Source organism: Caenorhabditis briggsae (assembly GCF_000004555.2).
Source record: "Caenorhabditis briggsae complete genome, chrIII, whole genome shotgun sequence".
Classification (NCBI taxonomy): domain Eukaryota; kingdom Metazoa; phylum Nematoda; class Chromadorea; order Rhabditida; family Rhabditidae; genus Caenorhabditis; species Caenorhabditis briggsae.
Window position 1 is genome coordinate 14,225,329 of NC_013490.2, and position 13,242 is coordinate 14,238,570.

General features: G+C 39.3%; 4 protein-coding genes across 4 annotated transcripts; 2 read left to right on the plus strand and 2 right to left on the minus strand.

Annotated features, from left to right (window-relative positions):
- Positions 1-742: 742 nt before the first annotated feature.
- Positions 743-6,019, plus strand: CBG00600 (the record flags this gene model as incomplete). The annotated part of the gene is made up of 7 exons (XM_045244665.1): positions 743-934; positions 2,196-2,534; positions 2,865-3,392; positions 3,455-3,961; positions 4,016-5,363; positions 5,444-5,568; positions 5,717-6,019. The coding sequence occupies 7 exons, from the start codon at positions 743-745 to the stop codon at positions 6,017-6,019; spliced, it is 3,342 nt and encodes a 1,113-aa protein (XP_045091620.1).
- Positions 6,020-6,661: 642 nt separating this feature from the next.
- Positions 6,662-7,705, plus strand: CBG00601 (the record flags this gene model as incomplete). The annotated part of the gene is made up of 4 exons (XM_002630148.1): positions 6,662-6,786; positions 6,923-7,198; positions 7,284-7,440; positions 7,493-7,705. 4 exons carry the CDS (start codon positions 6,662-6,664, stop codon positions 7,703-7,705), a joined length of 771 nt encoding a protein of 256 aa, XP_002630194.1.
- Positions 7,706-8,077: 372 nt separating this feature from the next.
- Positions 8,078-8,707, minus strand: CBG00602 (the record flags this gene model as incomplete). The annotated part of the gene is made up of 2 exons (XM_002630149.1): positions 8,078-8,339; positions 8,394-8,707. 2 exons carry the CDS (start codon positions 8,705-8,707, stop codon positions 8,078-8,080), a joined length of 576 nt encoding a protein of 191 aa, XP_002630195.1.
- Positions 8,708-11,488: 2,781 nt separating this feature from the next.
- Positions 11,489-13,150, minus strand: CBG00604 (the record flags this gene model as incomplete). Its single annotated transcript, XM_045244666.1, has 5 exons — positions 11,489-11,753; positions 11,865-11,918; positions 12,127-12,149; positions 12,929-13,015; positions 13,088-13,150. The coding sequence occupies 5 exons, from the start codon at positions 13,148-13,150 to the stop codon at positions 11,489-11,491; spliced, it is 492 nt and encodes a 163-aa protein (XP_045091619.1).
- Positions 13,151-13,242: the final 92 nt, after the last annotated feature.

Here is a 13,242-nt window from a genome sequence, read left to right on the forward strand (position 1 = left end):
CATTGGTTTTTTTTTTGAACAACATCTGAATTTTTGAACTGTCGGAAATGTGCTAAAATTGTGTAGAAAGCCTTTACTCGCTCAGACAACGAGTCTTTTTCGATTTACTGTTTAATGTTTCTGGTTCTCCCCATGTTGCGATAATTGACCAATTAGAAAGAAAAAACCACAGAAAGCGAAACCGATAAGGAGGGAGAGGAATAAATAAAAGACAGGGATGCGCGGTGCGTATAGAATCGCGTTCGCGCCGACAAAAGGAAAGTGAAAAAGGGAGAAAGATGATCAAATCATGTGCGAATTGTTGTGTTTTTTCTGGCCGACGATTCCTCCAACAAATGTGTAAACAATTGAAAAAAAATATATTAGAACCACAATTTTCCTTATCGATTTCCGACAAATTTTTGCTCCTCAGAACCTTCTCGGAGTCTTGACGAGGAAAAATAAAAAATTGAGGGGAAAATGAAGAAGAAAAAGAAGCTTCTGCTCACTCCGAAGAAGAAGATACTTCTCTGCGTCTCCGCTCCCTCGTGACTTGGCGCAAAGCGTAAGAGTGTGCGAAATGGAGAGAGCGCAGACAGACAACACACGTGAGAAGAAGAAGGCGCTGCCCCTAGGATGTAGGAGGAGAAGAGATCGATGATCCTTCGAGGCGTTTTTTTGGTTTTTCTCTCATCTTTCCTACCACTTTTCTTAATTCTTCTTCCAACTTTTCCATCATTTTCCCCTATTAGGTTCCCCAAAAATGCCACCACTTCCAAACAATCCAAGCCACGGAGGTGGCGGATCGTCGAAAAAGAAGAAGCAACGTCAACGACAACACCAGAATCAGTTGATTGCGTCGAGAACCAACGCAGCGGCTGCTGGACCACCAGAAGACGTTCGACCGGATGGAGAAGATGCTGAAGTGGATCTGAGCGTTCGGCAACCACCACCGGTATAGTGTTTAGTGTTTCTTTTTGTGATGTTTTTTAAAATTAAAAATTGAGATATCAGAGGCAACAACTAAAATATTTATTATTAGTGTCAACTCGTTTGGAGGAGGAGTAGAGTCTATTCAGCAGACTAGAGGAACGAGGAAAAAGAGGAGAGGAAAGGAACACAAAAATCAATGACGCGAAATTATGAAATGTTCGAAAAAATGCACCTAATTTTTCTAGCTTAACAACAATCAGATTTAGTTAAAAACCAACCAAAAATGCTTTTTTTTGAAAATTGGTTTTGTTTCAGCTTTCCAATCTAATTTTTGTTTTGTTAGAGAACGAGACCCCGGAAATTCCGGGGTCTCTAGAGAACATTTTCAAAAAGACCAGTTATCAATTCATATGATTTTGTTTTTCTAAATTTCTGAATTTCATAGTTTTAATAGCCGACTACTTGGAAACTTTTTCAAAAAATTATTCTTATTTAAAGAAAATCCCCATGTCTCCCGATAAAATCAAAAGTGGGCGAAGTCTAGTCGAAGTCAAAATTCAATACTGCCATTCATACAACAAGTCTTGTTCAACAAAAGTTGAACTAATATTCTTCAACAATCAGAAAGGTAGTCCCAAAAAATGTAAAATGCTCTTCCGAACAGAACAGGCACATGGTGTTGTTCTTCTCTCCTCTCGTGGTCTCCTCCCCTTCCTACCCGACCATACGGCCAAATAGAAATCGATGTGTTGACCCTCTGATGCTCTTTGACCAATTTGGGTCAACAAATAGAAAAATCAACGTCATTACTATTTTTTGTCTTGATTTTTTCAAGAAAAAAAATCAATCTCCTAGGTACTACGAAGCCCCTCCAAACGAGTTGAAACCATTGCATGTCTGTGTCTCTTGATTTGTTACGCTCTCTCACCATCGTTCTTACAACCAAAAAGTCTCAGACAATAGACGAAATTTCGATTTCAACTGAAAATTACGTGTTTTTCTCTTTCACATGTCTCTCTCATGTCTCTCTGTTTGGCACACACACTTTCTCGACATCTCTCTCTCTCTCTCTTTCTCTCACTATCTCTCTCTTTTCCCTCGTTTTCCCCTTCATCAGGTGACCAACATACCTTTTTGTATGTTGAAGATGCTTTGACCTTCTCTAACTGATATTTTAAAAATTTTATACCTCATTTTGAACAGATTAACATTTGATAGAGCCCAAAATTTTACTAATTCTGCTTTATATGGTCTTGATTTCAACTCATTTTTCGGTTTTTCAGGAGGAACCAAAACCTCAAGAAAAGGAAGAAAGAGAACCAGAAGAGTCTGAAAAAGACGATCCAGAGCCAAACGTAGAAGAAGAAGACGTTCCAGTCGATTTTGAAAAGGTTCCAGAAGAGCAATTAGAGGATAAGAAGGATCTATCAGAAGTTCCAGAAGAAGAAAAAGTAGAGAGATCAGAAGACGTTGTTCCAGTAGCTGAGGACGAAGTAGAAAAGGAAAAGAAGGAAGAAGTAAAAGAAACGGTGGCACAGACCGCCGAGAAAGACAAAAAAATTAGCGGGGATCTGTTGGACTTCAGCTCGTCCGACGATAGAAGTAGTTTGAGTAGTAGACCGGTGAGTTTGTGTTCAAAAATTTCTTTCAAAAACCAGAAAACCTGACCTTGAGCTGAAAGAGCTGAAAAGCGTTTTTTAAAATTCAGTTCTGAATTCATAATGGCTTGTCGGTGTATTTCATCACATGTCCATTTCTCTCCTATATATACTGGCTGTCTATTGAAAAGAATCACATGCTAATCACTTTTTTCCCTTTTTGGCATTGATTTTTGCGTCTTCGACAGTTTTTTGAAGCTCTCTGGGTTTTATAAAAGTACTTTTCAAACCACTATGTTACTGACTATGTTAATTTGAATAATATTGTACTCCCCTCTAATTTTCATTATTGAGCTCGTGAAGGATTCGCCGGAAGAGGACGACGAGGAGGTAGTTCGTACACTGAACTCCACCAAGAGACCAGCATCACCACCACCATCTCCACCATCATCCACAACAACATCAAAACGGACTGTCCGAGCATCTGTTGACAATATGTTGGTGGATATGAGCCTAGACGATGAGAAACCAGCAGCACCACCACGGAAAACACATCAGAATTCGTCACAACAGAGGCAACAACCACCACCGATTCCATCGATGAATACGATTATTTCGAAGCCACGCGGAGCTCCGGTGAATTATGCGAAGGGACAAGTGGTGAAGCAGTCGGCTGTAGAACAACAGACATTTGCGAATCAAGTGATTGATCTAGTGGCTTATGGGATTTCTTCAAAGACACAATCACAAAGTACACAGATTACCGCAGAGAAGGCTGAATGGGTTCAGTTGTCAACTGTTGAGAAGGCAGGAGAACCAAATCAACGGTTGGAGGTTTTGGTGATTGGATTGTGTAGAGGATACCAGATTTGGACAATGAGTGTGAGTTTGAATCTAGTTGTGACAAAAATGGGCTTAAAAACAAGTCATATTGCTATTTTCAGCCGTCTGGTGATTTCGAAGAAGTTCTTTCTGAACGTCAAGGGCCTGTCCGCGCTCTCAAAATCCTTCCCAACAACATTAAACTTCGCGGGAAAACTGATCCTTTCGCAGATGCCCGACCCCTCATCGCTGTCGTTGACGCTTCCTCTCACCACCCCGATCGTCAGTATTGCTCAGTCACAATAATCTCACTGCTCACTGGAAAAGAAGTTCATAAAATCAAATTCGAGGAACCGGTAGTTTCTGTAAACGCTTCTGATCAATTCCTTGTGGTGTCTCTCTGCAACAATGCCGTCGTCTACAGTATCATTGATTTTAAGCCAGTTCGAAAAATTTTGACAGCTCCACCATGCGACCATAATCCACCATCGTTAGCGTTGTCGTGCCAGTTGTTGGCTTATGCGGATAAGACGCTAGACTCCAGTATCCAAAGCAGCGGAGGACTTGCTGCCGAAGTGGAGCCAGCTACTACCGAAAAGTACACGGATCAACTCTACAGTGCTGTGTCTGTGAGTTAACTACTATTAGTCACCGTCCTAATTATTCTGAACCCTTGTTTTCAGTTCTTCACGAAGGGTGTCAAAACAATCAGTGACTCAATGACCGGTGGTGGATCTGGAAGCACGACAAAGACAAATCAACCACAGGGAATCATCACAGTTCTAAATTTGGCTCATAATCCAGAAGATGACTCTTCAGATGGTGTTATGTGTCACTATGTGGCTCACGTGGATCCAATCTCCTATATCTCATTCAGTCCTGATCAACGATTGGTTCTTTCGGCTGATGCAAATGCCAACGTCTTCAATATCTTCCTTCTGATGCCCCACCCAACCACATCTTCATTGGCCAGTGTACAACATCTATACAAACTAAATCGTGGAAATACAACTGCCAAAATAATCTCCACTGCTTTCTCAGAAGACTGTCGTTGGTTGGGTATCACATCAAATCATGGAACAACCCATCTATTCGCAATTTGTCCATTCGGAGGAAAGCCAAATCAAAGAACCCACGGCGACACGTTCGTGAACAAGGAATCTAGATTCCACAGATCTGCTGGCCTCACTGACGCTGCTGATGTAGTCGCTCTCATCGGACCAAGCCGCCACAGAGCCATGACTGATTCTTGCAACTACACCAAGGATCATCCAATCGCTGTGAATTCTCCAGTTCTTGCCAAAACCAATGGAAATACGAGAGTTGGTCCTTTTCCACCTCCCCTTCTTCTCACTGCTACCGAGAAGATCAAGGATTCGAAGTATACGAAGGAGGATCTACAAGCGTGGGCAACAGATCTTGCTAGTTTTTCTTATCTCGGAAACACAGCAGCCACTTCGCTTGCGTTGACTGCAAGGAAACGATTGGAGGTGAATAGGATGTCAGTCGTGTTCAGAATGAGAAGTTCTAATAGTACCACCAGCACCAAGACGGCTAAGACTACTAAACTCTTGACTTCCATGTCTATTATCATCGCGAAGGTTGACCCATCTAACGGAGTCATGGTCATTCAGCAGGACATAAAACCCGTCAGAAAAGAAGGAGAAGTCACAACTAATAACCATGAAGCTCCGCCCCAAATCACAATCACTCCAGTAGGCGGATGGCAACTACAAAGGACCAAGAACAACACAGATATGCATGCTCCAATGCCTCCAAACTCTCCAATTATGGCGTTCGCAACTGTGGAGACTGAAGAAAGTCGTAGAGAAGGAGAAGAAATGTGGACACCGCATGTTGAGACAAGAACCTACAGTCATCCGCCGCGTTGGCTTTGCCAGGGACCTCAATTCACGTTGTATGTGTATCAAGAAGATGATCAGCCAAGTTTGATGTCTCCTGGAAATAAGGGTTCCAATGCTAGCTTCAAATCGATTCCAGTTATGGTTGGATCCGAAGCTATGAATATTAGTGAGTTATGGACCAATTTGACCGAGTTTGAGAGAAACCTTGGTCACTAGTTCGCTATTTCAAACTTCCCCTGTTTTCAGCCAAAAAAACTATTCCCGCCGACGCCACGCGGATCGAATGCGGAAGCTATCAGTCTAACTCGTACAGTTTGAATCCGGGAGACGATCAGACGATCGGAGGATACAATGTTTCCGTTAATGGAGATGTGAGTCATTGTGATTTCATAAAAGTTCCAAAGTGGTCTAGGAAATTTCTCTAATAGTAATTTCTGGAATTCTAGGTCACTAATGGTATTCTAATTTAAAGCCGTAACTTTTCAATCAGTCTTAAAAACTCAAAAATAAAATTTTCAGTTCACGGGCCTTCTCGCCGACGCGATGCGCGATTTGTCTGGAGAAGAAGAAGCTCTCATGAAGAAGAAATCTCCTCGAAATGACGACGATGAGTTCTTCGACACAGAATCGTCTGCACCATTCGCCAGAAATGGATCCACAAATGGAACATCAAATGGAAAATCCACGAAAAAGAAGAAGGCGCCACCAACTTCTGCTCCAATGCCAGCAACGCCTTCTAGACCGGCGACGACGTCTTCAAAAACCGTCAGTCCGCCGGACGATTTTGGAACGTTTGATATGGACGATTTGTATGAAAATTGATGTTTCTTTCTAAACTTCCATATGTACTTTTTGTAAAAAGTTTTCCCTTTTTCTATTTTTTCAATTTCCCTTCCCCCCCCCCCCTCCCTTTTTGTTGACCACTGGCTGGTTCTATTTTTTCTAGAATTTCACTCACTTTTTTTAAATTTCGTATAATCACTTTTACAATTGCCTTTTTCCCTCATCAACCTCTCTGAAAACATGTGAAAAATCAACAAAAAAATATTACGGTCCCAAAAAATTTCTCTCTTTCTAAACAACTGCTTTTTGGTGGCCTAGTAGTTTGGAAAACTAGGTCACCCTTAGCCAATTGCCTTATTATGTATACTTGATATATGTATGCCCGAATTTTGTATTCCGTGTCCCTTTTTTTAGAAAAGGATAGATTTCACATTATTGAGTTTTTCAAGAATGTTTTTTTTTCTGAAAATCTTCAATCCTAGACTCCGCCCCCCATTTTATTCATTTTTCTTTAACAATTGTATATCTCCTTCTCCATTTTTTACATGAAAAATTGTGTAGAAAACTCGTAGAAACTGAAACTTCAACAAAGAAGAAACCAGTGCCTGAATACTCTGGAGCAATATTTAATGGAGTCTCTGTCTTATCTCTTCTACTGAAAACCTATTGTTACAAAAACAGATGGCAAAACTGCCCGAACGAAAATTTATGGTGGAAAACTTGAGAATTCCGGGTGACGAACTGACAGGACGAGCCACTGAGCAACGCGTGGCCGTGGCCATTCGAGACTTTTTCAAGGAAATAGGGTAATTAGTGATGAGCAATGAGGGGATAACTTGGAAAATTTGACTACAAGCTAGAAAACGAATTCTAAAAATTGCTTGCCATAAGATGTTCTATTGAAAAACTGTTTGTACCAAAAATTAGAGAAATCTTATTCAGATTTGATCTGCACGGCCTTGAAATCACTATCAAACGCTACGGTTACATGCCAGATGAGTCCTCGGTTCATGACAATCGGTACTGGGCAACATTCCACGTGGATCAGCCATCAGCTCTGGAGATCTGGGAACAACAACGTGGCATTTCGAGACGAATCAAAAAATGGAATCAGGAGACGTTGGGAGAAGATGAGGAGGAATCGAAATTTGTGGTGCTGAAAAGATATCAAGGCACAAGATTCGAGGCGGTTCTAACTACGTTACAAAAAGTTTTAAAGTAAGGAGAAGCTGAAGAAATTTCTAGGCTTTCTTGGATACCAAAATTTTTAAAAAAGAAATTGAAAATAAATTTTCTCTTCCAGTATTCTCCGAAAAGACACCTATAAAACAGTAGACGGATTTCGAATGGAAATCGTGAAAAACGAGATTCTTCTGTATTTCGACAAAATTCTACAAGAGACTTTTACTATTGAGACGATTTACAAAAAATATAAAGAAGCGTTCAATGAAGCTGTCCTGGTTAGTGGTTTTTTTTTCTGGAAGTTTGAATAGCCTAAAATCTTAATTCCAGAATCTTCGAAACGAAGACCTACGCGAATCAATGTTTGAAATGGTTGAGCAGCTAGATCGTCAAATCGATAAATTGAACAATAACAATAGAAAACGGGAATTTTTTGAAGAAGCAGACGATACCTTGTCTGGTGCCTGTTCTCCCCCTTCACCCAAAATTGCTCATTTCAACACTCCAATCAGTCAGAAACCCAAAAATTTCAATGATTTCTAACCATTATGGTTTCTAATCATTATGGTTTTATTTTATTCTTTTACTGGCTTTTTATCATCTTTTTTGTACAGTTAGCTATAAATAGAGCGAATATGATTTCCAGAGAGTTCCCTAATAAATTAGCGCATGATTATTATGTACTGGTCTTTGATTGTTTTATCCCAATTTTTTCCCTACGAATTCTTTGAAAATGGTTTTTCCCTAATAAAAAAAAGAGTTCAGAAAAAAAACTGGATTTATTTCATTTGACAAGAAATGGAAGGAATTATGACACAAAGAAAAGTTATAGCACAGTTGAAGTTACAGAATTATTATGAGAAAAGATGGAACAAGTATTAAAAGATGAAAAATAACAGAAATACAGTAAGGCAATCAATAAGGGATGAATCTGGTGACTTGATTCAGTGGATGACGATTGAGAAGAACTCCGCGGTTATCCTTGCGATATGGGCTCGTGGTGTTGTTGTTGTAGACTCTTGCTGGTGCCACGTGGCGTAGTGGTGGTTGGTTTTCGGATTGTGCCTTCTGAGACTTTTTTGGTCGGACGGTGATATAACGATGGTTGAGAGTGGTTCCATTCAAATCGAAAGCGAACTCGACGAAAAGGGCATTCTCGATCTCCACGAAGCAATGGCTGAAAGTTTGGTCAATTAATTTCAATGGAAAAATTATAAAAAAATAAACTCACTTCTTCTGAAATCCAGTACTACGGTCGATGACGAATCGAACTTTGACAGACCCACAAACATCAAAATGCCGTTCGATCTCACGGGCCGTAGTGTTGACATCGATGTTTCCGACGAAGACTGTACGGCTGTCCAATTCCTTTTGTTCTTGGTCCGTGAGTGGCAGATAGCTCTTCTGCTGACTTTGAATTCGCATCCAGATACAAAGCTCCTCTTCTTCTTCCTTTGACCATTTGAAGCCCGGGAGATGGGAAAACTTCCGAGAAGAAGAATTTGTGGCAGTAGAGGAAGAGGCTTTGGCAGAGATACCGCACATTCTCGCAATAGAGAATAAGGAATCGATTAGAAACTGAGTCGAGAGAACTCAATCGAGGGTACCTAAGAATGAAATCGGAAGGGACTCATCGACAAAAGGGGCGGGGCTAAATAGTCCACCTGTATTTTCTCTGTGTGCCTCCTCAGGTGACACACTCTCTCGCTATCTGAAAATTGTGCTCCTGGGAAAAGTGTGAAATGTGTCTGCACATGATCACGATACAATATGGTCAATGTGATGGATTTACAATCAAATTATGATTACTATGCGTTTTGAGATTACGGTCGTTCAAGATTATGACCTTGTAGTAGACATTTCGGGAAGCGACAGAAGCAATGTAACGGGCTAAAGTTTTGAAATCTTGGGTTATGGGTCAGGAATACGAATAACAGTAGTACATCCATAGGATCATGAATAATGAGTTTTGCAAGACATTCAAATTTTGTTGGAAATAGATAACGATAAGCAAAAAGTCCCGAGCAGTAGTTTGATAAAAGATGACACGACTTCGAGAATCCACTTTTTATGGATCTCAAAAGAGGAGGTCCAAGTTTTTTGTTTTTTTAAATTATGATTGCGACATTATGAAAAAGAATGAAATCGAATTCGTTAGAACTAATGTGAAACCTGTATTAGAATTGCCCTCCGAGAAGGGCTTGAAAAAAATAGTGAGGCCCTCTTCAAAATGAGTTGTTTGAAATAAAAAAATTCTGTACTTTTTCAGTGAAAAGTATTCCGGAAATTTTGAAATTTCGAGATTTGTTGCAACACAATGTTTTGCTCAAAAAACTTACTTAATTCTGGTGAAATTGATGGATTACTCAGCAAATTTTTGGCACATGTGCCGCTACTTGGGGCACCGGTGCCGCTGCAACGCGGTAATCGTGCCCGGGGGGTCGGGGCACGCATGCATTTTGCGTGCCGTTGCCGTGCCGTATCCGTGCTCATGTGTGCCATTATTTGAAATTCTTACCCCAAAATTGGCTCAATTAATTTCAATATTTTCTTTAAATTTAACAGTTTATTCGATTAGAAATTCAAAAAAAGAGTAACAAAAAAAAAAAAAAGAAAAAACGATCATTTAAATCTGTAGAGAAGATTGTTCGAAGATGTCGAATTTCGATGAAAGTACCTTTCCTACTCCTCTTCTCCAGCTTTATTGGCGTTGGGCTTGGCACGGTGTTTCTGAAAGAACTTTAAAAATTATTTACATAACTAATTGGATGAAAACTCACATTTCTTTGGACGAATTGTCTTCCCGAAAATCCATCGGAAGTTGTCTGGCACGTTTTCACCGAAGATCAGCGGAACTGTAAAACATAGGGATTAACATTAACCTTTCGAACATTTTTTTTGAACACTGTCATTTCAAAATAATTCAGTTTTTCACATCTCGCCCACTTACATATTTAATTTGGAATATTCATCGTTGCTGGTCGTAAAATATCTTTTTCTTCTTCAGTATCCCCCACGGTTTGACGACTTCCCTTCTCGTCTTTTATAACTGAAAAGATTTCCGACATCATTATTACTTGAACATCTCTCAACTCACCTATTTTTCTTCGGTTTCTCTTCCAACGGGACATCTGGTACAGCCAATGTCTTAAAACTAAACAGAAATATATTTCATGATTTTCCACCTGAAAGCCTAGAAAAACAAAACCAAATGCCATATAACGGTGAAAAGTACAAAAATTTATGAAAATTTTCATGCATGGTCGCCCCTTCTAATACAGGTTTTACAGTATGTTTTGGATTAACTGTTTTGTATATTTTCACATAGTACATCTTTGAGTCAATGTGCTGATTGACGACTAACTGCCTTTTTGCTTATTTTTCTTTGCTCCTGGGAAACATTCTACATCTTTATCAAGTTTTGACATCGGAGGTGAAGGAGAGAAAGTGGATCGTATGGTCCAAAAGGATTACGGTACAATCTGATACCGTGTAGCAAGATATAAAATTGTACTTTTTCCAGTTGACATGGTAACTTTGAGTGGCTTTAAAAATAGTGTATAATTGTATTCTTGCGAAAAATTGTTGAGCATCTTGTTTCTAGTCAAGCCAGAGAGGTCGCGATTGCCTGACAAATGCCTCTTTCAGATTCTTTGAGTTTGTATTTAAAAATTTTGTATTCGAAACATGAAAAGGCATAAGTACATGAGATTTGTTTCAATTTGAATTTTAAAAAAAACACTAAAAATAGTCGAAAAAAGATGAGCAGAGAATATCACAAAACAAATTTGTAGATAAACTTTTTCAAAAAAAAAGTACAATAAATTATGCGTAGATCTTTGTTCTTACTGCATGTCGTATAATCGGGTAGTCTTCTTGGCAAACGCGCTCTATCAAGCTTTGGAAAAAAGTTGTATTAGGGCGTGCTTGCCAAAAAGTCCCTTTTCAAAAAAAGAACATTTTTTGTCAATGCATGGCATAAACAAATAGAATCGGGGCTAATAAAAGAGGGTCGTAATATAGCAGAAAGGTGTGAAAATTTAAAATTTCGGTGATGATAAGAAAAATAGAAAGTATAAAGAAAAACATTGTTGGGGGTTTATGGCGGAGATAAGAAAGAAAATCGGGGTAAAAAGACCTAAGAAATGATGCAAATGTGCTCTAATGAATTTTTTCATTGGATTACATTTGCATCGGAAAGGATAGAGAGGTTATTGTACTGAAATGGGAGATAAATGAGCTGGAAATTTTCAAACATCGAAAGTGGAAATAAACTTTTTGGATTTTTTCCGAACTTTTTGTTTTGGAAAAAGAAAATTTTTTCGCTCAAACCGATGACTGCACAAAGTTGGCGCCAGGCGACTGACGTTGAACACTGTATTCGATTGGTTGCTGTTGAACGTATCCTTGTGGTCCTTGGGTGTAAATCACATCTGGAGCATACTGTGGAATGGCTTGAGCTTGAATGTATTGTTGGGTTGTGGGCGTGGCCAATGGGACATTCGAGTATTGTTGTGGATTGTATGGAGTCACAGATGGAACTGGTGTGTATGATGTGGCATTCACTGGAGTACGAATTTGGGCCGGGTAACTGGAAATACTCAAATATGAAGTATAGAAACCTCAAGGCTCGGATTTTTAAGCCATCATCTCTAATGTTTTTTTGGCTATAGCAAGTAGCAATAAATGTAGGTCGACTCACTCAAAGCTTTGGGATGGAGCTGGGTTGTAGGCGAATTCAGAAGCTGGTTGTTGGCTGAAAAGTTTCAATTTCCATTTCGAAATCTTTTAATCACATCAGAATTGAAACCTAAAATTTGTTAGTTTTGCTTCACATCATTTTTTAATTCGTCCTTGTTTCTTAGCTTTTTGTTTTTGAGATATGAGCCTTTGAAGTTATGAAATGCTTACTTGAACTGTTGTGGTGCCTGCGTCCATTGCGCAGATTTCGACCAGAATGCAACCGTTGTTTGTCGTCTCCTCGCATCTGGAAAATAGATATAAATCAACGTTAATTATTTTCTTTAAATAAACCATCTTTTGACCCTTTTCTGTCTTCAGATTGGAAGTTCTATTAGGTTATCTTTCAAAATGACTATTCGGTAATGCAACCAGTTCACTTCCCGGGCCAACCCCTATTGCTGGTAAATTCTTTAGTTTTTTTTTTTCTATTTTCTATCCTTTTTCATAATTTTGTCCCCTCAAATTAGTCAGAAAGTCGCAATTCAAGTTTCCCGCTTTGTCTACACAGAAAGAGCTTGACCTTCCTTCGGGTTTATTTGTCAAATGCTTCTGTTTCTGTCTGCGTCTAGACATCATACTGTACTCTCTCTCTCAATATGAGTTCTGTTCCGTTCTCATGCAAATACAAATATTACATGTACATATGGATGATTCCTTTCGTCTTTTTCTTTCCGTCTTCTCAAAAGCACATACGAAATTCTTCTTCTCTGAGCCGCCCATCCTTCTTTCCCGCAAGAAGAAGAAGAAGGTGGAAACGGAAACACAAAATGCATACAAAAATCGTATAGATTGGAAAATAGGGGCATATGAAAAAATGTTTCAGAAGTTTGTATTTGAAGATTTCAAAGAGTTCGGCAAGCAATTGCTACCTTCCGATTTTGCCATTAGGTTTTTTCCATGATATTGAAGGTTCGACCCCTGCATTTTTCAAATAAGGTTTTAAGATGCTCTCAGGCCCGAAAAAGTCAAGTTACACATTTAAGCCAAAACTTCCATAGAGCGAATTTGCCAAAATAAACTTACACTTTTGACAACAACGATATAGATGGCATAAACGACACCAGCCAACAAAATGACACCTCCGATGACGATAGCAAAGACCACAGCAATCTGGAAATTAGAAGCATAACATTTTAGCGCAAAAAATGCTCATGTTTTCTACAGTTTACCACCGCCTTATACCTGTGGTCCGTTTCCAGCAAACGGTTCATCAAAAGTGTACGATGGATGGCGTCGAACGTTCATTTAGAAAATTTTGAGAATTTTTAGAAATTTCGAGAATAAAATAATTTTTCGGTCTGAATGTTCCAGCAAGAGAGAGGGTCCAATGTTTGGAC